Source organism: Nerophis lumbriciformis, linkage group LG26, assembly GCF_033978685.3.
Source record: "Nerophis lumbriciformis linkage group LG26, RoL_Nlum_v2.1, whole genome shotgun sequence".
Taxonomy (NCBI): Eukaryota; Metazoa; Chordata; class Actinopteri; order Syngnathiformes; family Syngnathidae; genus Nerophis; species Nerophis lumbriciformis.
This window is the reverse complement of record NC_084573.2, coordinates 10,035,493-10,062,412: the sequence shown is the minus strand read 5'-3', so window position 1 is coordinate 10,062,412 and position 26,920 is coordinate 10,035,493. Positions and strand designations below refer to the sequence as shown.

Here is a 26,920-nt window from a genome sequence, read left to right as displayed (position 1 = left end):
GAATGACAAACACATTTCGGGAGAACATCCGCACCGTAACACAACATAAACACAACAGAACAAATACCCAGAACCCCTTGCAGGACGCTACAATATACACCCCCCGCTACCTCCTACCCCCCACCCCCACCTCAAACTCCTCATGCTCTCTCAGGGAGAGCATGTCCCACATTCCAAGCTGCTGTTTTGAGGTATGTTAAAAAAAATAATGCACTTTGTGACTTCAATATTATATATGGCAGTGCCATGTTGGCATTTTTTACCATAACTTGAGTTGATTTATTTTGGAAAACCTTGTTACATTGTTTAATGCATTCAGCGGGGCATCACAACAAAATTAGGCATAATAATGTGTTAATTCCACGACTGTATATATCGGTATCGGTTGATATCGGAATCGGTAATTAAGAGTTGGACAATATCGGAATATCGGATATCGGCAAAAAAGCCATTATCGGACATCTCTACAACCGAGCACTGGTATTGATTCCCAGGTACCATATCAGTTCAAATGTGAACGGTACCGTCCCTAATGTGACATGGATATGATTTTTTCATGTCATTGTCAGCAATACAATTCAGAGTTTTTCAATCCAACCCCGGCCTCTCTCGTACGTGGACAACAAATCCAATATGTATTCATTGTAACTGCAGTCTGAAAGATTGGCTCGCATTCATCGATCTATACGTCATCAAAATGCCACACAATTCTTCGCCAAAACAAACGCAAAAATTTATGGCGGACGCATAAGCAGAACAAGATGGAACAGATGATAAAGAACTTCTGGCTACGACTGCTCGCCCACTCCTTCCTCGGAACAAACATCAAAGCAAATGTCCCACAAACTGCAATAGACAAAATAACTTCATCTTCTACAACAAATAATTTGGTGAAGAAAATGTTGACCGCGGTTGCACAAAATCCTTAAAATAATCACAAATGCGACAGGACTGTAACCTACTGGAGTTGGAGGCATGTCTACTTCTCCAAATAAAGACAATTATATATATCCTATACATATTTAGCATTTTTTCCATCATGCCTTGCAATGGCTTTAAATGAGTGTATTTAAAAAAAATGTTTATTGTGGTTGGTTGTTTTTAATCATATCCACAAACTTCAGTGAGCAGTGTTATGTGTGACAAGTTTGTTGACTTTTTGTGCTGGTTGATTTTTTTTTCTGCGCCATGACTAGGGAAGGTTGTTTGGTGTGCATACAGGCTCTAGGAAGTACACTCCATGGTCACCAGCCTGAGTCACTCATGTTGTCCACAAGATGGCGACTAATAAGCATTTGTCCAAATGTCAGATATGTACATTTAATAAGTAAACACCCTGCCCGGCCAGATTGCTTCTTGAACCCGTGTCGTCTCGTGGGCCAAATTAAAGACGCTGGCGGGCCGCAATCAGCCCGCGGGCCGTAGTTTGGACACCCTTGCATTACAGGATCAGATTTAACCAAAAAAACATTTTTGGCATTAAACCCTGCAGTGTGAACCTAGCCAGAGTTTAAGAACAACTTGCTACTAGATACCTGTGTTGCCTCTCCGCCGAGACGATCTGCTGCTGCGGACCTCTCTGAGGAGGGAAGCACTCCTGCCGCTGGTAGAAGCGCTGCTCAGTGTGGCTTCACTGTCTCTCCGCAAGCTATCATAGCCACTGCTCATTGTGCTGTTTCTGTTTGAGAAATACAGCGAGGTTTTACCCATGGCTGGTGGCAGATCTCCGCTCAGGACACTGGTGGTGTCGCTGGCATGTCCGCTCAGGTGAGGCGGCGTGTGAGGTGACGTGACTTGACTGTACGGGGAGAAAGCCGGGCTGTCAGTCCTGTCTTTGAGGAGGTCTGACATGCAACCGTTGGTAAATCCCTGGATGGCAGATTTCGTGGACGAGCATGTGGAGCTTTGACTGGGAGTCCTGCTGATGGAGTGGAATGAGTGTGGAGGGGATGAGGAGGATGCCCGCTCAAAGCTTACAGTTTTAGCGTCCGGGGAAAGACTGGCACTGCGGTTTATGGACTCCTGCAGACTTTTGTGGGCAGGACTCAGGTTCTTGATGCTGGGGGAGGACAGGCGTCGGACTTTGGGGTAAGAAATCTTGAGTTTCCCGACAGCAGAGAGCTTTGAGTGGGTCGGCCGGGATTGAGCTTCATTTTCATGAGAAATGGAGTTATGGCCATGGCTAGTTTGCCGAGTCTTTCTGGAGCTCCGGCTTGTCCTTGGTAATGTTGAATCCCCAACACTCTTCCCTTTATGAGCCCCTCTAGAAAGCCCTTCAGAACTTCTCTTAGAGCTGCTACTCCTAGGGATAAGAGAGGTGCTGCTACTTCCTTTGTCTAATGTTGGAACGTCATGGTTCCTTCTGAGAGACTTACTAGTCCTGCTAGTCAGTTGGTTCATTTCATTCCTGCCACTCTCCTCTAGAGGTGACATCATCCTCCCCGGCATATGATCATGTTTCATGCCTACTTGTGAGGAATCAAACAATGATCCGATACCCTTTCTGAAAGGTCTCTTGGCTCCCTGCGTGTCGCCTGGGTCATATTTCAGAGAGGAGGAGATGTAGAAGCTCTGGTTCACCGGGGAACACTGCTGGTCTCGCCTTCTCTCGAGGGTTACCCCTGGGCTGCACGGGGTGGATGATGTCACCCCCCTCGCGTCTCTCCAACCGTCTGCCGTGTGACTGTGGCTTTCCTGGTGGTTGGCATCTAGCCAGCTGCGAGGTAAGCTACCTGTATTAAAAGAAGCAGAGGTCGTCTCCAGGCAACCTAAAGACGCACCAGTGATCTTTGTATTCCCAATACGTCTGCGAGCATATTCCTGCCCCACTGAGGCCTTTCTAGGGTTTGTGGAAGAAACATCCCCAAAGTCTCCAGGGTGCATTTGGTTTTCTGCAGTGTCTTTACTGAAAGAGGCACCTTCCAAGACCATTGAGTCACAGGATTTACAGATCTTTGCATATTGTCTCAGTGTCTCAGAAACAGCTTCTGGACACTTGCGTGTATTCCCTTTAAGCTCAGCGTGAGACAGAGTTATTTCTTTGTCTTTTACATTTTCCAACTGTTCATCAGGGTTCATCAGCATAGGATTTATAAAAGAAGGTAAAATTCTCTCTCTTCTTGAGGGATTCAGTAATGTGTCGGTCTCAGTCGCTGTATCTCCTGGATGAACAATTGTGCACTTTGACATGTTGGTCAGACCGGCTGCCGTAGCTTCGTCACTGATATTGCTAATAATTTGGATTGGTTTGAATCCGCCAGACTCTTGACGGCGTGCTGTTGACTGGGCAGCGTCTTTGATGCAAATTATGTTCCCTCCCGTCCTGCCACTATCAAGAGCTCCTGTGATGGTCACCTCCTCCACCATAGAAAAGACTAGTTCATCTTGGCCTGTCAGATCCAGCGGTTGTTGGACCGTTACGGTGATAGTGGCCTTCATTTCCTTAGCATCCTTCGTGGGTTGATTAGCTGCCATGTCGCTAACCGTAACCCTTCCAGCTACTGGGTTTGAAGAGGAACATGGAGGGGAAGGAGGAGATGCAGGTAAACTATTTCCAACAGGCGAGGTCCTTTTGTCTGCTTGGAGCCAATCAGCTGCTTCATGACCCTCTGGTTTTTCTGTCGGCTGAGTGCAGTCGGTACTAGCAATGCCCTGAGTTTTGACATTTACGTCTTGAGAGGACTGAGCTCCAGTTTTTCGTATCTGATAACGGAAAGTCGTGTTTCGATTGAGACTTTGATTCAACGGTTCCTCGCTTGAACTGGTTGCACTGCACTCCTCGCAGTCATAGAGACCAGAGTCTTCTCTCTGAAAATTGTCCCCAGGGACGGCGCCATCTGTTTGCTTTTCTCGAACCAAAGTCTGATTGCTGCCGAGTCCCTGCTTCAATGTCTGCGGTGCCTCGAACGATTCCGTGTTTGCCTTTTCTTTCAGGGATTGTGGCTTAGGTGGGGCAGAGTTAACAGAAGGAACCTTGGAGGCGGACTTAAGCAAGTCCATGGTTTCCTCACTTCCATCAATGCAGCCCAAGCGCTCCTGAAGTTCGGCAAACGTGTCACACTTCAGACAGTCCCTCTCTGGCTGCTTCAGGTCAGCTTTCAGTCCTTCAGCAAGTCCTTGAGCATCGTCTTTCTTGTTCTCTCCGTGCAGTTTGGGGATTTTCAGTAGCTCTTGGAGCAAAGCCGTAAACTCTGGGTCGTCCATGTCAGCCTTGTTGGGGTGCAAGGAGGGTATAATTGGCACAAACTCGGGTTGGGCTAACTTTGCAGGCGCTCTTGTGCGGATCAAGCCGTCAGAGTCTATCTGGATGACGGTGTCACAGGACTGGTCACTGCTGGACCGCTCATCCAGCTGCCCGCGTAGGCGAAAATGCTGAACGTCAACATCGACCTCATCTGTGGAGTGGAAAGCTCGCAGAGAAAAAGATGGCGGTCCTCTCTTTTGTCGAGTCAAACTCCTGCCACTCGGGGAGCCGGACTGCTGTTGAATCAGACAAATTACAATTCAGACGACATTTATCAAGGACAAACATTTGGGATTTGGGGGAAGGAAATTATATCGTAAGGCATTTCATAACATTACTCAAGTACTCAAGTCACGTATCCAACGCACATGCTACAGTTCAGTATGTCATGATGTAGTGATGGTGATACTGTTATTGAAGCCTTAATATAAATGCGATACGATATCAGCACAAATCATTGAACAAACTTTTAGTATTTTGCAGTGTGCAATGCTAGAAAAGGTTTGATCAAGTGAGTAACTATTTATTCAGGGGAAATGTATTGATTATTTATTTATCTATTGATTTGTTTGTTTGTGTTACAGATTTGTTGGCAATTGCCATGAAACGGACATGTTGAAATGCATAACTCGAAACAAAACTAATACCATAACGAAAACACTAACTCCATGGCCTACTTATGCTCTCTTTAAGTTGAAGTGGTAATTGTTTTTTTTGGTGACACCTAGTGGCCACAATTATTCATGTAGTTAAGATCAGGGCGCAGGAAGATGAATGATGCGGACACATTTGTTACTGGATACTTTCTAATACGTTTCTGCCTTGGAGACTTTGTATGTGTAAGTAACATGTAACTAATTTTTAATACTTGTTTATATTGACAAATGTTACCTTTTATTGTTCAATGATTATAACCTATGCCTCGCTTGTGTGCTTAGCTGTTGTGTAGCTGCTAGCTCTTAGTAGCCTATAGACTAGCATGTTTACCTTTTGTAAATGACTTTAGTAAAATAGAAGAAATTGTGTGTTTACTGGAGGATGTTTAGATCTTAACTGGCTGTCAGTTTTGTAAACACACTCCAGGACTGCTTGTATCGCACAGGATATCACACAAAAGTAAACACGCTGCAGGACTGCCTGTATCGCACATGATACCACATACAAGTAAATACTCTGCAGGACTGCTTGGATCGCACATGATACCACACACACAAGTAAACACGCTGCAAGACTGCTTGTAACGCACATGATAGCACACAAAAGTAAATACTCAGCAGGACTGCTTGCTTCGCACATGATATCACACACACAAGTAAACACCCTACAGGACTACTTGTATCACACTTGATATCACACACAAGTACACGTGTTGTAGGACTGCTTGTATCGCACATGATATCACACACAAGTAAACAATCTGCAGGACTCCTTGCATCGCACACACAAGTAAATACCCTGCAGGACTGCTTGTATCACACATGATATCACACACAAGAACACATGTTGTAGGACTGCTTGTATCTCACATGATATCGCACAAAGGTAAACACGCTGCAGGACTGCTTGTATCGCACATGATATCACACACATAAGTGAACACTCGGCAGGACTGCTTGTATCACACACGGCATCACACACTCTAGTAAACACGCTGCAGGACTGCTTGTATCACAAATGATATCACACAAGTAAACCCGCTGTAGGACTGTGTGTATCGCACATTTGACATGCGAGCTAGTATCACCCAATATTTGTTTTTTTTAGGTAAGATTAAGCTTCCATCTCCTTTTCGGACATGTTGAATTGTAAACAAAAGTAATCACACTGCCTGACTGCTTGTATCGAACATGATATCGCACACAGGTAAGAACTCTGCGGAAATGCTTGTATCGCACATGACATCACACACAAGTAAACACGCTACAGGACTGCTTGTATCGCACATGATATCACACACAAGTAAACACTCTGCATGACTGCTTGTATCGAACATGATATCGCACACAAGTAAGAACTCCACAGGACTGCTTGTATTGCACATGATATCACACAAGTAAACAGGCTGCAGCACTGCTTGTATCACAGATATATGCATACTATTTTTAGCTATTTGGCTGTTCTAGTTTTTATTTTTATTTATTTTTTATTTTATTTTTTTGTATACACTGCAGCACTTTGAGGTTGTTTACTCAATGTAAAGAGCTTTTTACAAATAAAATCTATTATTATTATTGTTATTATATGATATCACACATTTGACATGCGAGCTAGTATCACCCAATATTAGATTTTTTTAGGTAAGATTAAGCTCTCATTCTTCCACCTCCTTTTCGGACATGTTGAATTGTGCTAACATGTGATGTCCTTCATCAGCTGAGGTGCGGCAAACCGATTTTGATGATATCAAGTCTGATGTGGACCTGAGTGCGCGTACCTGGGTCCTCCTCTGGGTTCTACGGATGCGGGAAGCTAGCTGAAGAACGGCGGTGGTTTCATGGAGTCGCGCCAGTGAGTTGGTCACCTGGGCCACGACGGTGGTGTGGCAGGTCACGTGACCCAAGGACTCGCCAAGAAGCACGGCTAGCTTGTTGCCCCTGCACACACACACACACACACACACACTCTTGCACCTCAAACATCCAAACTCACTTTTTCAACATCATTACAGTATATTGTTTTTGGGTTTTTTTACCTCAAGGGTTCCTCTCTTACAAATAAGTCATATGTGATTTTTTATTTTGTGCTTAAGTCTCTAGATCCACTTTTGATCAGTAAATATAAAGTTTTATTTACTTGCTTTTCTTAAATGTTATGTCTTTTTTGTTAAATAAAACCTTGTTGACAGAAACACAAAATATGCAATCATTTTCCCCAAAAATACATGTGTGTCCGTCCATAAAAAATGTGTATTTGTTTTTTGTTTGTTTTATTAAATTTTTGTCATAAGAACTCTGGCACACACACAAAATATGCAATATTTTCCCCAATATTTTCGGTGCCTCGAATATGTCAATAATTCATAACATTGATTTTGATTCATTATTATTTTGTGAACAATGTGACAGTTAAAAAAAAATCCTATTAAAATTCTTGAGGATTTAAAAACGCTCCAGTCATATTGTTTTTACTTTCAATGCTTAAATCTTTAGATCAACATCCGATCTCGTCATTGATTATAAGTTTTGATAATATTTTAATATTATTTTTTGTTTGTTTGTTTTATTTACCTTTTTGTCCTTAGAAAAACACTAGTAAACACACAAAATATGCAATATTTCCCCAAAAAAATATTGCAAAGTGGAATATTTGATGTGAAGTAATTGGAGCCTTGAATAGGCCAGTAATTCAGTAGTCAAAATAAGACAAATATATACATACATATATATTTGACTATTTTTATGAGTGGGACACTTTTAGATCCCCAAGATTTTTTGTGGTATTTTTTTTCTTTAAAACTGTCATTGCTAGAAAAAAAAATAATGAATCAAAATCAATGTTATGAATTATTGACATTCGAGGGTCCAATTACTTCAGATCAAGTATTTAATAATATATTGCATATTTTGTGTTTGCCATTTAATTTTTATAAAAATTTTTACAAAAGGGGTATAAAAGAAACACAAAAACATTAAAATAATTAAAAAAAAACTAAAAACATAGATCTGAAGTTGGTTTAGAGACTTAATTGTTGAAAGTAAAAAAAAATATGTGTCTTATTTTGACTACTTTTAGATCCCCAATAATTTTAGTGGAATTGTTTTTCCTTTAAAACTGTCATTGCTCAAAAATAATCAATCAATCTATCAATCAATCAATCAATGTTTATTTATATAGCCCTAAAACACAAGTGTCTCAAAGGGCTGCACAAGCCACAACGATATCCTCGGTACAGAGCCCACATAAGGGCAAGGAAAAACTCTATATATAATAATGAATCAAAATCAATGTTATGAATTACTGACATATTCAAGTCTCCAATTACTTCACATCAAATATTCCACTTAGGAATATTTTTGGGGGAAATATTGCATATTTTGTGTGTTTGCCAGTGTTTTTTTAAGGACAAAAAGGTAAATAAAACAAACAAACAAAAAACAATATTAAAACATTATCAAAATGTATAATCAATGGCGAGATCGGATGTTGATCTTAAGATTTAAGCATTGAAAGTAAAAACAATAAAAGTAGGACTTCTTTTTAACACTATGACTGGAGCGTTTTTAAATCCTCAAGAATTTTAATAGGATTGTTTTTTAAACTGTCACATTGCTCACAAAATAAAAATGAATCAAAATCAATGTTATGAATTCGGGATGAATTCGGGATGAATTTTCGGAATGAATTCGGGATGAATTCGGGATGAATTTTCGGGACGGCGTGGCGCAGTGGAAGAATGGCCGTGCGCGACCCGAGGGTCCCTGGTTCAATCCCCACCTAGTACCAACCTCGTCATGTCCGTTGTGTCCTGAGCAAGACACTTCACCCTTGCTCCTGATGGGTGCTGGTAGCGCCTTGCATGGCAGCTCCCTCCATCAGTGTGTGAATGTGTGTGTGAATGGGTAAATGTGGAAGTAGTGTCAAAGCGCTTTGAGTACCTTGAAGGTAGAAAAGCGCTATACAAGTACAACCCATTTATTTATCATTTATTTAATTACTGACATATTCGAGGCACCAAATACTACACATCAAATATTCCACTTTGAAATAATATTTTGGGGAAAATATTGCATATTTTGTGTGTGCCAGAGTTTTTATGACAAAAATTTAATAAAACAAACAAAGCCATGACATTATGTCCTTCACAAGTGTGACCTTGACTGTATATGGTTTTACTTCCAACAATTAAGTCTCTAGACCAACTTCAAATCTGTTTTTAGTTGTTTTTTTTAATTATTTTCATGTTTTTGTTTTTGTTTTATGCCCTTTTTCTCAAAAAAACAACAACACTTGTTTATATGCAAACACACAAAATATGCAATATTTTATGAAATATTTGATGTGAAGTAATTGGAGCCTTGAATATGTAAATAATTCATAACACTGATTCTGATTCATTATTATTTTTGAGCAATGACAGTTTAAAGAAAGAAAATCCCACTAAAATTCTTGGGGATCAAAAAGTGTCCCTCTCATAAAAATACTCAAAATAATTCCTATGTACCGTATTTTTCGGACTATAAGTCGCATTTTTTTCATAGTTTGGCCGGGAGTGCGACTTATACTCAGGAGCGGCTTATATATGAAATTAACACATTACCGTAAAATATCAAATAATATTATTTATCTCATTCACGTAAGAGACTAGACGTATAAGATTTCATGGGATTTAGCGATTAGGAGTGACAGATTGTTTGGTAAACGTATAGCATGTTCTATATGCTATAGTTATTTGAATGACTCTTACCATAATATGTTACGTTAACATACCAGTTGGTTATTTATGCCTCATATAACGTACACTTATTCAGCCTGTTGTTCACTATTCTTTATTTATTTTAAATTGCCTTTCAAATGTCTGTTCTTGGTGTTGGGATTCATCAAATAAATTTCCCCCAAAAATGCGACTTATATATGTTTTTTTCCTTCTTTATTATGCATTTTCGGCCGGTGCGACTTATACTCCGGAGCGACTTATACTCCGGAGCGATTTATACTCCGAAAAATACGGTATATATATATATATATATATATATATTTTTTTTTTTTTTTCAAAAATTAAGTCTCTAGGCCAACTTTAAATCTGCTTTTAGATTTTTATTATTTTCATGTTTTTGTGTTTGTTTTATGCCCTTTTTGTCAAAAAACAAAACAAAATTTTTTTTATATGGCAAACAAACAAAATATGCAATATTTTATGACATATTTGATGTGAAGTAATTGGAGCCTTGAATATGTCAATAATTTATAACATTGATTTTGATTCATTATTATTTTTTAGCAATGACAGTTTTAAAGAAAAAAAAATCCCACCAAAATTTTTGGGGATCTAAAAGTGTCCCACTCATAAAAGTAGTCAAAATAGGTCCTATGTATATACAGTATATACTTTTACTTTTTATTTTTTTATTTACTTTCAACGAATCTGCCCTTTTTGTCAACAAAATCCAACACTTTTGTTATATGCAAACACACAAAAGATGCAATATTTTATGAAATATTTGATGTGAAGTAATTGGAGCCTCGATTATGTCAATAATTAATAACATTGATTTGGATTTATTATTTTTGAGCAATGACAGTTTTAAAGAAAAAAATCCCACTAAAATTCTTGGGGATCTAAAAGTGCCCCACTCATAAATATAGTCAAAATAAATCCTATATATATATATATATATATATATATATATATATATATATATATATATATATATATCCATCCATCTTCTTCCGCTTATCCGAGGTCGGGTCGCGGGGGCAGCAGCCTAAGCAGAGAAGCCCAGACTTCCCTCTCCCCAGCCACTTCGTCCAGCTCTTCCTGTGGGACCCCGAGGCGTTCCCAGGCCAGCCGGGAGACATAGTCTTCCCAACGTGTCCTGGGTCTTCCCCGCGGCCTCCTACCGGTCGGACGTGCCCTAAACACCTCCCTAGGGAGGCGTTCGGGTGGCATCCTGACCAGATGCCCGAACCACCTCATCTGGCTCCTCTCGATGTGGAGGAGCAGCGGCTTTACTTTGACCTCCTCCCGGATGGCAGAGGTTCTCACCCTATCTCTAAGGGAGAGCCCCGCCACCCGGCGGAGGAAACTCATTTCGGCCGCTTGTATCCGTGATCTTGTCCTTTCGGTCATAACCCAAAGCTCATGACCATAGGTGAGGATGGGAACGTAGATCGACCGGTAAATTGAGAGCGTTGCCTTCCGCCTCAGCTCCCAATATATATATATATATATATATATATATATATATCTATATATATATATATATATATATATATATATATATTATTTTAATTTATTTTTTATAAAAAATAATAATATTCAGGTCTCTAGACCAACTTTAGATATGTTTTGAGTTCATTATTTTCATGTTGGTTTTTTTGTTTTATGCCCTTTTTGTAAAAAAAAAAAAGTTATATGGCAAACACACAAAATATGCAATATTTTAATAAAATATTTGATATGAATTAATTAGAGCCTTAAATATGCCAATAATTCCTAACAACATTGCTCAAAAATAATAATGAATCAAAATCAAAGACAGTTATAAAGAAAAAAAACATCCTGCATGGCAGCTTTGTGATATCAGTCAACATTGCAACTTTTTCTTGTTACTCTTCACCTGTTTGCCCTTTTATTTCACTAGTTTATGTTGATTCTGTGATGGTATTTCTAGAATGTGCCGTTAAAAAATGGTAAATATGCTGAGACAGACATTTAACATCATTGCAAGAATGTCTACAAACTGCAATATTTGAGTGTAGTGAGGAAGAACTTGCTTACTTTTTGGGGAGCGTTTTGCTCCCACTTAGGAGTGTCAGGACCGTAGGACCCAGGTCAGAGAGTGGACTTTTGTTTCTGATGTTCCCGCCTGTCGTCCTGCTGCACACATCGATCATGGTCAGCCTGCTCGGGCCACGACAACCTGCAGGCGAAAAAACGATTTATCCATGAAACATAAAGGCTGAAGTGGAGAACGACGCAAACGGAAACGACGACAAGCTCCCAAAAATTTGATGGCAACCTTTCCCGGGGGCGCTGTTGTCTGCGTGGAGAGGTTGGACGTGCAGCGTGAAGAACATGACGGAGCTGTGGGACAAGAAGGTGGCCAAGTCGTCGCGTCGTCGTGCTGCCACGGCGACATCGAGGAGGGAGGCGGCTCGCTCGGCGGTCAGCGCCTTCACCCGAGTGTGCTTGCGTGACTACGAGAAGGAGTCAAAATAAAATAAAAAATATCAGAGACTCCCAAACACCTGATGGAACAAATGAAAGTGCAGTCTTCTCCATACTTTTGTTCACTAGTGCTGAGTCATCACTACTAAAAATGGTGAAATGTGTTTATTTTCTCTTTTTATTTAAGTTCTTCAGATTTTAAAAATTAATTTGCTGTTTTATGTCGATTTAGTGCCGTTAAAATGTCATTTGTCAAACATTGTTGCGAGTGTAAAATGGCCGCCATTCTGTTTTGTTAGCCTGTCAATTAGACCACATCAATATGTGAGGAGAAGAGGTGCCAAGGCGTTGTGATGTTTATTTTCTCTTTTTGAGTTCTTCAGATTTTAAAAATGGATTTGCTGTTTTACGTCGATTTAGTGCCGTTAAAATGTCCATGTTGCGAGTGTAAAATGGCCGACATTCTGCGTTTTGTTAGCATGTCAATTAGACCACATCAATATGTGAAGAGGAGGGGTGTCAAGCGGGGCGTTGTGATGTTTATTTACTCTTTTTATTTGAGTTCTTCAGATTTAAAAAAGGATTTGCAGTTTTACGTCGATTTAGTGCCGTTAAAATGTCACTTGTTAAACATTGTTGCGAGTGTAAAATGGCCGCCATTCTGCCTTCTGTTAGCATGTCAATTAGACCACATCAATATGTGAGGAGAAGAGGTGCCAAGGCGTTGTGATGTTTATTTTCTCTTTTTGAGTTCTTCAGATTTTAAAAATGAATTTGCTGTTTTACGTCGATTTAGTGCCGTTATAATGTCATTTGTTAAACATTGTTGCGAGTGTAAAATGGCCGCCATTCTGTTTTGTTAGCCTGTCAATTAGACCACATCAATATGTGTGGAGGGGTGTCAAGCGAGGCGTCGTGGATGTTTATTTTCTCTTTTTGAGTTCTTCAGATTTTAAAAATGAATTTGCTGTTTTACGACGATTTAATGCAGTTAAAATGTCATTTGTTAAACATTGTTGCGAGTGTAAAATGGCCGACATTCTGTGTTTTGTTAGCCTGTCAATTAGACCACGTCAATATGTGAGGAGGAGGGGTGTCAAGCGGGGCGTTGTGATGTTTGTTTACTCTTTTTATTTGAGTTCTTCAGATTTAAAAAAAGAATTTGCTCTTTTACGTCGATTTAGTGCCGTTATAATGTCATTTGTTAAACATTGTTGCAAGTGTAAAATGGCCGCCATTCTGTTTTGTTAGCCTGTCGATTAGACCACATCAATATGTGAGGAGGAGGGGTGCCAAGCGAGGCCTTGTGATGTTTATTTAATCTTTTTATTTGAGTTCTTCACATTTTAAAAAAGGATTTCCAGTTTTTCGTCGATTCAGTGCCGTTAAAATGTAATTTGTTAAACATTGTTGCGAGTGTAAAATGGCCGCCATTCTGTTTTTTTTGTTAGCCTGTCAATTAGCCCACATCAATATGTGAGGAAGAGGAGTGTCAAGCGACGCGTTGTGATGTTTATTTACTCTTTTTATTTGAGTTCTTCAGATTTAAAAATGAATTTGCTGTTTTATGTAGATTTAGTGCCGTTAAAATGTCACTTGACAGTCTATGAAGATAACAAAACAAAACAAACTGAAACCCAGCAAAAATACTCACGAGTACATATTTGGGCTTAGCATCAAAAGGAACCTCTGTAGCCCAGTGAACAGATAATAATGTCCCGACAACGAAGGTAGCAAAAGGATCAACTTAAATAGTCTTGATTGCTAACAGCTAACAAGTGAGGAGAAATGCTCCGGGACAGAAGTGAAGCATCCACAGGAAAACACCAACAAAACCGGAAATCCCGCCAAAATAAAAGCACAGGGCAGGAACTAAAATACTAAACACCGGAGAACACTAACAAAACGCAACATAAGGTTTAACCAGCCGTGACAAGGGGTGCACAAAATAATCGATTCACATCCGAATAGTGATTCCTATTAACACCAATTCTAAATTGATTCATAATTCTAAGAAATGTATGTTTTTTTTAAAGCCATCTCAAGCAGAAGGATCTGTTCTAACATGAAACCTGTTTAGAAAAAGTTTCATTAAAATGATGTTTGAATCGAGAATCCAATGTGAATCTAATCTTCGCCCCGGGAATCGGAGTCGTGAGGTGGCCAAAGATTCACGCCCCAAATGAGTGTACGTGTCAAGTGACCCCAAACCGATTTTGGCGAACACACACGTAACCACGACTTAGCTAGCTGACGACTCGAACGACATCTTTCCCTTCGCACCTTCAAGGGTTAACAACTGTTTTGTTACGAAGCAATTGTTTGAAAATCCAGCTGACAAATACTGACCAGCTTTACAAACAAACTGGGGACGTCAAAACTTAAATTGTGTGACTAACCTGGAAAAATGATTGCATTAATCAGGAACGCACCTAGATTAATCATGCACTTTATTTTGAAAGTATACAACTCTTGCAACATGTATTCGTTAGAAAAAAGAAGCAAGATAAGTTGTTTATTTAAACTATTTATAAAAAATAGGCATCGAAGCCAGGAAGTGTTTGTTTTTATTCAACATAAACTAATCGATAGACTAAAATAATGCTTGGCTGCAGCCCACAGGTGTGTTTTTCCACCTGCATGCCGGCGACGTGGTCCTCCTGCAGCCGAAGGTGGCCCCTGAGGTGGTCTTGGTTGTGGCCCCGAGAGGGAGAAAGGTCCCCAAGGAGGTCCCTCAAGGTGTCCTCTTCTCCACAGCACACTTCCACAGCAGACACCCACACCGTCATGTCCGTCCACGTCTTCTCCCGCCGCTTGTCCACCGCGCCGTACAGCCAGGAGATGGCGCACGGAATCAGTCCCAGCGTGTGGACGCTGTCGGCGTTTCCCAGCATGCTGGACCAGCAGCCTGCAGGACGAGCCGGTACAGGAAGTCAGGACCACGTGGGACGGCCCCCAAAGTCAGGACCACATGGTACGTCCCCCAAAGTCAGGACCGCATGGTGCGTCCCCAAAGTCAGGACCACATGGTACGTCCCTCTAAGTCAGGAGCAGATGGAATGTCCCCCAAAGTCAGGAGCACATGGTACGTCCTCCAAAGTCAGGAGCACATGGGACGTCCCGCAAAGTCAGGAGCACATGGTAGGTTCCCCAATGTCAGGAGCACATGGTAGGTCCCCTAATGTCAGGAGCACATGGTAGGTCCCCCAAAGTCAGGAGCACATGTTACCTCCCCCAAAGTCAGGACCACGTAGGACATCCCCCAAAGTCAGAACCACATGGGACATCCCCCAAAGTCAGGAGCACGTGGTACGTCCCCCAAAGTCAGGACCGCATGGTACGTCCCCCAAAGTCAGGACCGCATGGGACATCCCCCAAAGTCAGGACCGCATGGGACCTCCCCCAATGTCAGGACCACATGGTACATCCCCCAAAGTCAGAACCACATGGTACGTCCCCAAAAGTTAGGAGCACATAGGACATCCCTCAAAGTCAGGAGCACATGGTAGGTCCCCCAAAGTCAGGAGCACATGTTAGCTCCCCCATAGTCAGGACCACATGGTACATCCCCCAAAGTCAGGAGCACGTGGTACGTCCCCCAAAGTCAGGACCGCCTGGTACGTCCCCCAAAGTCAGGACCATGTGGTACGTCCCCCAAAGTCAGGACCATGTGATTAATTCCCCAAAGTCAGAACCACGTGGTACGTCCCCCAAAGTCTGGAGCACATGGTACGACCCCCAAAGTCAAGACCACATGGGACATCCCCCAAAGTCAGGAGCACATGGTAGGTCCCCCAAAGTCAGGAGCACATGGTACGACCCCCAAAGTCAAGACCACATGGGACATCCCCCCCAAAGTCAGAACCACGTGGTACGTCCCCCAAAGTTAGGAGCACATAGGACATCCCGCAAAGTCAGGAGCACATGGTAGGTCCCCCAATGTCAGGAACACATGGTACGTACCCCCAAAGTCAGAACCACATGGTACGTCCCCCAAAGTTAGGAGCACATAGGACATCCCGCAAAGTCAGGAGCACATGGTAGGTCCCCAAAAGTCAGGAGCACATGGTACGACCCCCAAAGTCAAGACCACATGGGACATCCCCCCAAAGTCAGAACCACGTGGTACGTCCCCCAAAGTTAGGAGCACATAGGACATCCCACAAAGTCAGGAGCACATGGTAGGTCCCCCAATGTCAGGAACACATGGTACGTACCCCCAAAGTCAGAACCACGTGGTACGTCCCCCAAAATTAGGAGCACATAGGACATCCCGCAAAGTCAGGAGCACATGGTAGGTCCCCCAAAGACTTTTTGGCTAATTTCAGGTACAAATCAATGTTGTTGTTTTTTTTACAATAAAATGTATTTATTTATTTATATGACTCAGATACAAACATTTTTAAAGAAAGATTCGTTTTTTTAGTCCCTTGGGATGAAAGGCATGTGTGTTATCCTCTCAGCCAAACTGCCTCCCTGTCAAAACAATGTCCAACTTTGAATGTTAAAGGGAACGATTGAGCGAAAGCATTGCTTTTTTGCTAATTTCAGACTAAGTACATGTTGTTTTTTACTACAACAAATATATTTTTTTGATAGTCTGGAATATCTACTTGCAGTCGAGGTTATTTTTACGTGGGGAATAAATGGCGACCGTAAGCGAGAATGGTGGGAGGAGTGCCCAATCAATGGAAAATCATGAATATTGTAAGAACTGTGAATTTTTGGGGTTTAAAAATAGCAAGTTGTATTGTCCTATACAAGACAAATGTTTTAATGGAGGAATGGTTGAGGTTAGTTAAAAAATGTGGGAGGAGTAGTGGAAAGAAAAATGATAATTTACTGTAAAACCGCTAGTATTGGGGAACGTTTGTTGAATGTCCTGAAAGCGCTGAACGTTTTGATGCTTGGACGGGATCAATCGGACAGACGGTTTGGGAGTTAGAGGCGGACAAAAAAACGCTACAGAGTATAGTATTAATAAATACGGTATTTTCCGTATCATAGGGTGCACCGGATTATAAGGCGCACTGCCGATGAAGGGTCTATTTATCTTTTTTCAAATATAAAGCGCACCGGATTATAGGGCGCATTAAGGATACCACTTCCTTGTGGTCTACATAACATGTAATGGTGGTTCTTTGGTCAAAATGTTGCATAGATGATGTTTTACAGATCATCTTCAAGCCGCTTTCTGACAGTCGCTTCCGGATGCGCCGTTTTGTGGGCGGTCTTATTTACGTGGCTCACCTTCGACAGCGTCTTCTCCCCGTCATCTTTGTTGTAGCGGTGTAGCGTGCAAGGACGGGAGCGGAAGAAGTGTCAAAAGATGGAGCTAACTGTTTTAAGGGGGAACATTATCACCAGACCTATGTAAGCGTCAATATATACCTTGATGTTGCAGAAAAAAGACCATATATTTTTTTAACCGATTTCCGAACTCTAAATGGGTGAATTTTGGCGAATTTTCGCCTTTCTAATATTCGCTCTCGGAGCGATGACGTCACAACGTGGCGTCACATCGGGAAGCAATCCGCCATTTTCTCAAACACCGAGTCAAATCAGCTGTTATTTTCCGTTTTTTCGACTGTTTTCCGTACTTTGGAGACATCATGCCTCGTCGGTGTGTTGTCGGAGGGTGTAACAACACGAACAGGGACGGATTCAAGTTGCACCAGTGGCCCAAAGATGCGAAAGTGGCAAGAAATTGGACGTTTGTTCCGCACACTTTACCGACGAAAGCTATGCTACGACAAAGATGGCAAGAATGTGTGGATATCCTGCGACACTCAAAGCAGATGCATTTCCAACGATCAAGTCAAAGAAATCTGCCGCCAGACCCCCATTGAATCTGCCGGAGTGTGTGAGCAATTCAGGGACAAAGGCCCTCGGTAGCACGGCAAGCAATAGCGGCGGTTTGTTCCCGCAGACGAGCGAGCTAAACCCCCTATCGACCCTAGCTTCCCAGGCCTGCTGACATTAACTCCAAAACTGGACAGATCAGCTTTCAGGAAAAGAGAGTGGATGAGGGTATGTCTACAGAATATATTAATTGATGAAAACTGGGCTGTCTGCACTCTCAAAGTGCATGTTGTTGACAAATGTATTTCATATGCTGTAAACCTAGTTCATAGTTGTTAGTTTCCTTTAATGCCAAACAAACACATACCAATCGTTGGTTAGAAGGCGATCGCCGAATTCGTCCTCGCTTTCTCCCGTGTCGCTGGCTGTCGTGTCGCTTGCATACGGTTCAAACCGATATGGCTCAATAGCTTCAGTTTCTTCTTCAATTTCGTTTTCGCTACCTGCCTCCACACTACAACCATCCGTTTCAATACATGCGTAATCTGTTGAATCGCTTAAGCCGCTGAAATTTGAGTCTGAATCCGAGCTAATGTCGCTATAGCTTGCTGTTCTTTCCGCCATGTTTGTTTGTGTTGGCTTCACTATGTGACGTCACAGGAAAATGGACGGGTGTTTATAACGATGGTTAAAATCAGGCACTTTGAAGCTTTTTTTAGGGATATTGCGTGATGGGTAAAATTTTTTAAAAAACTTCGAAAAATATAATAAGCCACTGGGAACTGATTTTTAATGGTTTTAACCATTCTGAAATTGTGATAATGTTCCACTTTAATGCGAGGATTGTTCTCCCAGGATGCAAACAGACTTTTCCGGACAACGGTAGAAGGTAGGAACATATTTATTCTCCTCTCAAAAAGGTGAAAACAAAAAGGCGCACAAGGCGAAGGCACAACGTAACGCAGGAAACAGAAGCTAAGACGTAGCATAAACTATGGACATGTAACAAAAAAAACTCGCTAACTGTGGCATGAATAAACAAAACTTTCTTTGACAAGGCATGGAACAAGCATCAAACTATGGCAAGGAAAGAGCATGAAACAATCAATGTACAGAGCAATGTCGCCAGACCGACTAACTGGCAACCACAGGCTTAAATAATAATCTCCTGATTAAAGCAGGTGCGTGTCCCGAACAAATGAGGCAGGTGAAACTAATGAGAGCTGATTTGACTCGGTGTTTGAGAAAATGGCGGATTGCCTCCCGATGTGACGTCACAACGTGACGTCATCGCTCCGAGAGCGAATATTAGAAAGGCGTTTAATTCGCCAAAATTCACCCATTTAGAGTTCGGAAATCGGTTAAAAAAATATATGGTCTTTTTTCTGCAACATCAAGATATATATTGACGCTTACATAGGTCTGGTGATAATGTTCCCCTTTAAGTTGCGAAAACCTCCACGTCATGACAGTCTACACGTATCTTTTATGTGTGACTGCCATCTACTAGTCACACTTATCATTACACCATGTACCAAATAAAATTGCTTCGAGGTCGGTAAGCAGAACCAGAATTATTCCGTCCATTAGGCACAACGGTTTATAAGGGGCACTGAAAAAACAAGGATTTTAAGTGCGCCTTATAGTCCGGAAAATACGGTAGATGAATTTTGGTGTATTATAATAAAGTGTGAATGCTATTAGTTTTTCTGAGAGGTATTCTTTAGTTTGTTATTCTGAGTGGATAGTACTGTGGGTAAGAGACTGATATCAATAGTCTGCATCAGACATCTAATTCATTTACGTAGAGTGGTGTCATGTGAGGGAGCAGTTCCAAGGAGATTCTGTCCCGTGCATATGTGTGTGTGTGTGTGTGTGTGTGTGTGTGTGTGTGTGTGTGTGTGTGTGTGTGTGTGTGTGTGTGTGTGTGTGTGTGTGTGTGTGTGTGTGTGGTCGATTTAATAGTCCCTCCCAGCAAGGCTAAGTGCAGGGCGTCCATATGTTTAATGGCAACATTTTGCAGTCGTCCAAGCTCAGAGCGTTCCCAAAATGCAATCAAAAGTGTGTTGTGGATGTTTTCCATTGAGCAGTGTATGTTTTTGTGGATGATGTCATTCATGAACGATATTATAGCCACTTGCGAGACAACAATGCGTGTGCGTCCTCTGTAAGGGACATATGTTTCATATTCAAAATCACTCCACAAAAATTAGCGGCTGTTCCTGCATGAACAGCCGTTTGGTTGCAGGGGCAGAGAAGGGTGAAGGTGAGCAATTTTGGGTAGAAACTGCGTGTGAAGGCTGAAAAGCCAAAGTCGAACTGAAATGCTAACAATTAGCTGGCTAGCCAGATAGCAACAGGTAACAAAACATATGACTCTTGAGGGTATGTCCACAAAAGGAGATACAAAAACTAGCATGAAACAGTTAGCATGTGCCAAGTAACAAAATATTACTCTGAGATGTATATTAAAAAGAAAAGAAAAAGAAAAAAACACTCACATGCTAATATAATGCTAGTTTATACCTGCAAAATTTGGCCCAAAAAATAGCATGATAATGTCCGCATGCTTACATGCTAACTTTAACATGCTAACATCACATGCTAAGTACCAAAATATAAATCTGAGATGTATATTAAAAATAGTTTAAAAAAAATGAAAAAGTTCACATGCTAATGTTAACGAGTAATGTATCAAATACCAAAATATATGACGGAGATGTTTATTAAAAAAGCTAGCATGCTAATGTTAACGATTATTGTAACAAGTGACAAAATATAACTATGAGGTGTATACCTGCAAAATTTGCCAAAAAACTTGCATGCTAACAGTTTACCATGAATTGATTACGTGGACCCCGACTTAAACAAGTTGAAAAACTCATTCGGGTGTTACCATTTAGTGGTCAATTGTACGGAATATGTACTGAACGGTGCAATCTACTAATAAAAGTTTCAAAGTTTCAAAAAGCACATGTCAATTACCAAAATGTGACTATGAGGTGTATACCTGCAAAATTTGTCAAAAAGACATGCATGCTAATGTCCACATGTTTACATGCTAACTTTAGCATGCTAACAGTTAGCACATATCAATTACCAAAATATGAGTATGAGGTGTATACCTGCAACATTTGCCAAAAAACTTGCATGCTAATATCCACATGCTAACTTTAACATGCTAACAGTTGGCACGTATCAATTACCAAAATATCACTACGAAGTGGATACATGCAAAATTTGCCAAAATATTTGCATGCTAATGTCCACATGCGTACATGCTTATTTTAACATGCTAACAGTTAGCATGTGTCAATTACCAAAAAATTATTATGAGGTGTATACCTGCAAAATTTGTCAAAAAACATGCATGCTAATGTCCACATGTTTACATGCTAACTTTAGCATGCTAACAGTTAGCACATATCAATTACCAAAATATGAGTATGAGGTGTATAACCTGCAACATTTGCCAAAAAACTTGCATGCTAATGTCCACATGCTAACTTGAACATGCTAACAGTTGGCACGTATCAATTACCAAAATATCACTACGAAGTAGGATACATGCAAAATTTTCCAAAATATTTGCATGCTAATGTCCACATGTGTACATGCTTATTTTAACATGCTAACAGTTAGTATGTGTCAATTACCAAAAAATTACTATGAGGTGTATACCTGCAAAATTTGTCAAAAAACATGCATGCTAATGTCCACATGTTTACATGCTAACTTTAGCATGCTAACAGTTAGCACATATCAATTACCAAAATATGAGTATGAGGTGTATACCTGCAACATTTGCCAAAAAACTTGCATGCTAATGTCCACATGCTAACTTTAACATGCTAACAGTTGGCACGTATCAATTACCAAAATATCACTACGAAGTAGGATACATGCAAAATTTTCCTAAATATTTGCATGCTAATGTCCACATGCGTACATGCTTATTTTAACATGCTAACAGTTAGCATGTGTCAATTACCAAAAAATTACTATGAGGTGTATACCTGCAAAACTAGCCTGCTAAGGTCCACATGCTTGGTTGCTATTGTTAACATGCTAACAGTTAACACGTGTCAGTTAACAAAATATATGACTCTTTGAGATGTAGATTAAAGATAGCTAAAAAAAAAAAAAAAAGAATGCTAATGTTAACAAGTAAGGTAACAATTACCAAACTATGAATCTGAGATGTATATTAAAAAAGGCTAACACTCTACTGTCAACAAATGTAACAGGTAACAAAATATATAACTTTGAGGTGTATAGCTGCATAATTTGCCCCCCAAAACTAGCATGCTAATATCCACATGCATGTTTGCTAACTTTGCCATGCTAACAGTTCGCACATGTCAAGTACCAAAATTTGACTGTAAAAATTAGCTTTAAAAGCTAGCATGCTATTGTTAGCATGTGAAAAATATCAGATGGCACTAAAAAAAAAGACGACAATTCTTGTTTTTCTAACTTGGTGTGTCCAAAGAGGTTATTGAGAATGTTTTAAGCAGCTGTTTGTGGCTTCCAATAATGACAAATAGTCCATGGAAAATAAGAGATGGATAAGAAGATTGGAGATGTATATGAAGGTTGATAAGAAGATAAGAGATGGATATGAAGGTTGATAAGAAGATAGAAGATGGATATGAAGGTTGATAAGAAGATAGAAGATGGATATGAAGGTTGATGAGAAGATAAGAGATGGATATGAAGGTTGATGAGAAGATAAGAGATGGATGTGAAGGTTGATAAGAAGATAAGAGATGGATATGAAGGTTGATAAGAAGATAGAAGATGGATATGAAGGTTGATGAGAAGATAAGAGATGGATATGAAGGTTGATGAGAAGATAAGAGATGGATATGAAGGTTGATAAGAAGATAAGAGATGGATATGAAGGTTTATGAGAAAATAAGAGATGGATATGAAGGTTGATAAGAAGATAAGAGATGGATATGAAGGTTGGTAAGAAGATAGAAGATGAATGTGAAGGTTGATAAGAAAAGAAGAGACAGATATGAAGGTTGATAAGAAGATAAGAGATGGATATGAAGGTTTATGAGAAGATAAGAGATGGATATGAATGTTGATAAGAAGATAGAAGATGGATATGAAGGTTGATAAGAAGATAGAAGATGGATATGAAGGTTGATGAGAAGATTGGAGATGGATATGAAGGTTGATGAGAAGATAAGAGATGGATGTGAAGGTTGATAAGAAGATAAGAGATGGATATGAAGGTTGATAAGAAGATAGAAGATGGATATGAAGGTTGATGAGAAGATAAGAGATGGATATGAAGGTTGATGAGAAGATAAGAGATGGATATGAAGGTTGATAAGAAGATAAGAGATGGATATGAAGGTTTATGAGAAAATAAGAGATGGATATGAAGGTTGATAAGAAGATAAGAGATGGATATGAAGGTTGATGAGAAGATAAGAGATGGATATGAAGGTTGATGAGAAGATAAGAGATGGATATGAAGGTTTATGAGAAAATAAGAGATGGATATGAAGGTTGATAAGAAGATAAGAGATGGATATGAAGGTTGATAAGAAGATAGAAGATGGATATGAAGGTTGATGAGAAGATAAGAGATGGATATGAAGGTTGATGAGAAGATAAGAGATGGATATGAAGGTTGATAAGAAGATAAGAGATGGATATGAAGGTTTATGAGAAAATAAGAGATGGATATGAAGGTTGATAAGAAGATAAGAGATGGATATGAAGGTTGATAAGAAGATAAGAGATGGATATGAAGGTTTATGAGAAAATAAGAGATGGATATGAAGGTTGATAAGAAGATAAGAGATGGATATGAAGGTTGGTAAGAAGATAGAAGATGAATGTGAAGGTTGATAAGAAAAGAAGAGACAGATATGAAGGTTGATAAGAAGATAAGAGATGGATATGAAGGTTTATGAGAAGATAAGAGATGGATATGAATGTTAATGAAAAGATAAGAGATGGATATGACGGTTGATGAGAAGATAAGAGATGGATATGAAGGTGGATGAGAAGATGAGAGATGGATATGAAGGTTGATAAGAACATTGGAGATAGATATGAAGATTGATGAGAAGATAAGAGATGGATATGAAGGTTGATGAGAAGATAAGAGATGGATATGAAGGTTGATGAGAAGATAAGAGATGGATATGAAGGTTGATGAGAACATTGGAGATGGATATGAAGGTTGATGAGAAAATAAGAGATGGATATGAAGCATACTTGCCAACCCTCCCGGATTTTCCGAGAGACTCCCGAAATTCAGCGCCTCTCCCGAAAACCTCCCGGGACAAATTTTCTCCCGAAAATCTCCCGAAATGCAGGCGGAGCTGGAGGCCACGCCCCCTCCAGCTCCATGCGGGCCTGAGTGACGTGTTGACAGCCTGTTCTCACGTCCGCTTTCCCACCATATAAACAGCTAATGATCGAGAGCGAGTTCTTAGTTTCTTATGTGTGTTTATTGTTAGGCAGTTTCATTAACGTCCTCCCAGCGCGGTAACAACACACAACAACAGCAGTCAAGTTTTCGTCCCCCGTAAAGCAGTTCGTCTGCCGTAAACAGCAATGTTGTGACACTTTTAAACAGGACAATACTGCCATCTACTGTACATGCATATGTGACCCACCCATAATGTGTCACATTTTTGTGTTGATTTATTTATTTTATTTTGTGGTTTGAATTCGTTTTTGGAGTTGTCATTACAGATTTATCAGTATTCACATTGGTCAGTAGGGGGCAGTAGGGCGTTTCTTCCCAATTGAATGCTATCACCTGCAGACCGGAAGTGTCTTGTCATTCTGATGAGCGCGACCAGTCTGTGAACAATTGAAACGTCCTGTGTGCTTTTTCCTCCTGTATAACAGGTTAGTTTTGGTGAATCAACTCACTGAATAATATCCATGTGATCTTTATAAGTTTAAGTACACATTCTGATGGTGGAGCCTAACTCTAAAGTGTTGTGAGTTGTAGTTTGTATATGTGAATGAATCCAGTGCACAGCTGCAGTAATCAATACAAAAAGGCGACGTGAGTGCGCAATGTTTACATAGGAACTTCTGATCCTAATTCAGACTCCCAAATTAGAGCTCCCGTTTTCTTATTGATTTTATAATGTATATTTGTATAATGTGTGTGTTCTGAAATAGTGACAGAGAATAGAACAAGGATGGACAATTCAACCCTTAACTTAACAATGAGTAGATGAGTGTTATATGTGTGTATATGTGTAAATAAATGAACACTGAAATTCAAGTATTTATATATATATATATATATATATATATATATATATATATATATATATATATATATATATATATATATATATATATAAATATATATATATATATATATATATATATGTATACATATATATGTAATAAAAAATATATATATATATACATATATATATATATATATATATATATATATATATATATATATATATATATATATATATATATATATATATATATATATACAGCTAGAATTCACTGAAAGTCAAGTATTTCTTATATATATAAATATCTTAACCACGCCCCCCACCCAACCCCCGACCAATATGATATGAAGGTTGATGAGAAGATAAGAGATGGATATGAATGTTGATGAGAAGATAAGAGATGGATATGAAGGTTGATGAGAAGATAAGAGATGGATATGACGGTTGATGAGAAGATAAGAGATGGATATGGAGGTTGATGAGAAGATAACAGATGGATATGAAGGTTAATAAGAACATTGGAGATGGATATGAAGGTTGATGAGAAGATAAGATATGGATATGACTGTTGATGAGAAGATAAGAGATGGATATGAATGTTGATGAGAAGATAACAGATGGATATGAAGGTTGATGAGAAGATAAGAGATGGATATGAAGGTTAATAAGAACATCGGAGATGGATATGAAGGTTGTTAAGAAGATAAGAGGTGGATATGGAGGTTGATGAGAAGATAAGAGATGGATATGAAGGTTGATGAGAAGATAAGAGATGGATATAAAGGTTGATGAGAAGATAAGAGATGGATATAAAGGTTGATGAGAAGATAAGAGATGGATATGAAGGTTGATGAGAAGATAGGATATGGATATGAAGGTGGATGAGAAGATAGGAGATGGATAAGAAGATACGAGATGGATGTGAAGGTTGATGAGAATATAAGAGATGGATATGAAGGTTGATGAGAAGATAAGAGATGGATATGAAGGTTGATGAGAGAAGATACGAGATTATATGAATATTGATAAGACGATAGGATATGGATATAAAGGTTGACGAGAAGATAAGTGGAGAGGGTGTGTAAGTGATAAGGCAAGGGTGTCTAGTAGCAGGAGTGGGACACAGGTATAAGAGGAGGGGGTTGCATGGATAAAAGCTTTTTTACTTTCATTTTCAAGTGTGTGTCATTACTCACCCACGTCAGCACAGCCCAAACCCAGCACACATCCATCGCTGCCACTCAGCACGCAGCGAATGACATCATTCAGAACGCCCGCACACACCTCAGTCTGTAGGACACAAAGGAGATGGTACGAAAGAGGAGTGAGGGAAGCCAGCTATATATATATATTTACATATATATATACATATATATATATATATATATATATATATATATATATATATATATATATATATATATATATATATATATATATATATATATATATATATATATATATAAACATCAAATCATCTTCCTTTTATATATATATATATATAAACATCAAATCATCTTCTTTTTATATATATATATATATATATATATATATATATATATATATATATATATATATATATATATATACTGTATGTATGTATATATATATATATATTGTATGTGTATATATATATATATATGTATATATATATATATATATAAACATCAAATCATCTTCCTTTTATATATATATATATATATATACTGTGTATATATATACTGTATGTATATATATATATATATATATACTGTGTATATATATATACGGCGAAGTTGGTAAAGTGGCCGTGTCAGCAATCGG

General features: G+C 39.4%; 1 protein-coding gene across 1 annotated transcript in view; it reads right to left on the bottom strand.

The window, feature by feature from the left end:
* The window catches only part of LOC133623929 (kinesin-like protein KIF26B), a 69,357-nt gene that overhangs the window by 8,275 nt on the left and 34,162 nt on the right, over positions 1-26,920 (bottom strand). The window contains exons 7-12 of the mRNA XM_061987424.2: positions 26,314-26,407; positions 14,708-14,979; positions 11,923-12,100; positions 11,682-11,823; positions 6,678-6,837; positions 1,536-4,479 (exon numbers count right to left, since the gene is read on the bottom strand). Coding sequence (XP_061843408.2) covers positions 1,536-4,479; positions 6,678-6,837; positions 11,682-11,823; positions 11,923-12,100; positions 14,708-14,979; positions 26,314-26,407 — 3,790 coding nt within the window. The remainder of the gene's footprint in view (positions 1-1,535; positions 4,480-6,677; positions 6,838-11,681; positions 11,824-11,922; positions 12,101-14,707; positions 14,980-26,313; positions 26,408-26,920) is intronic.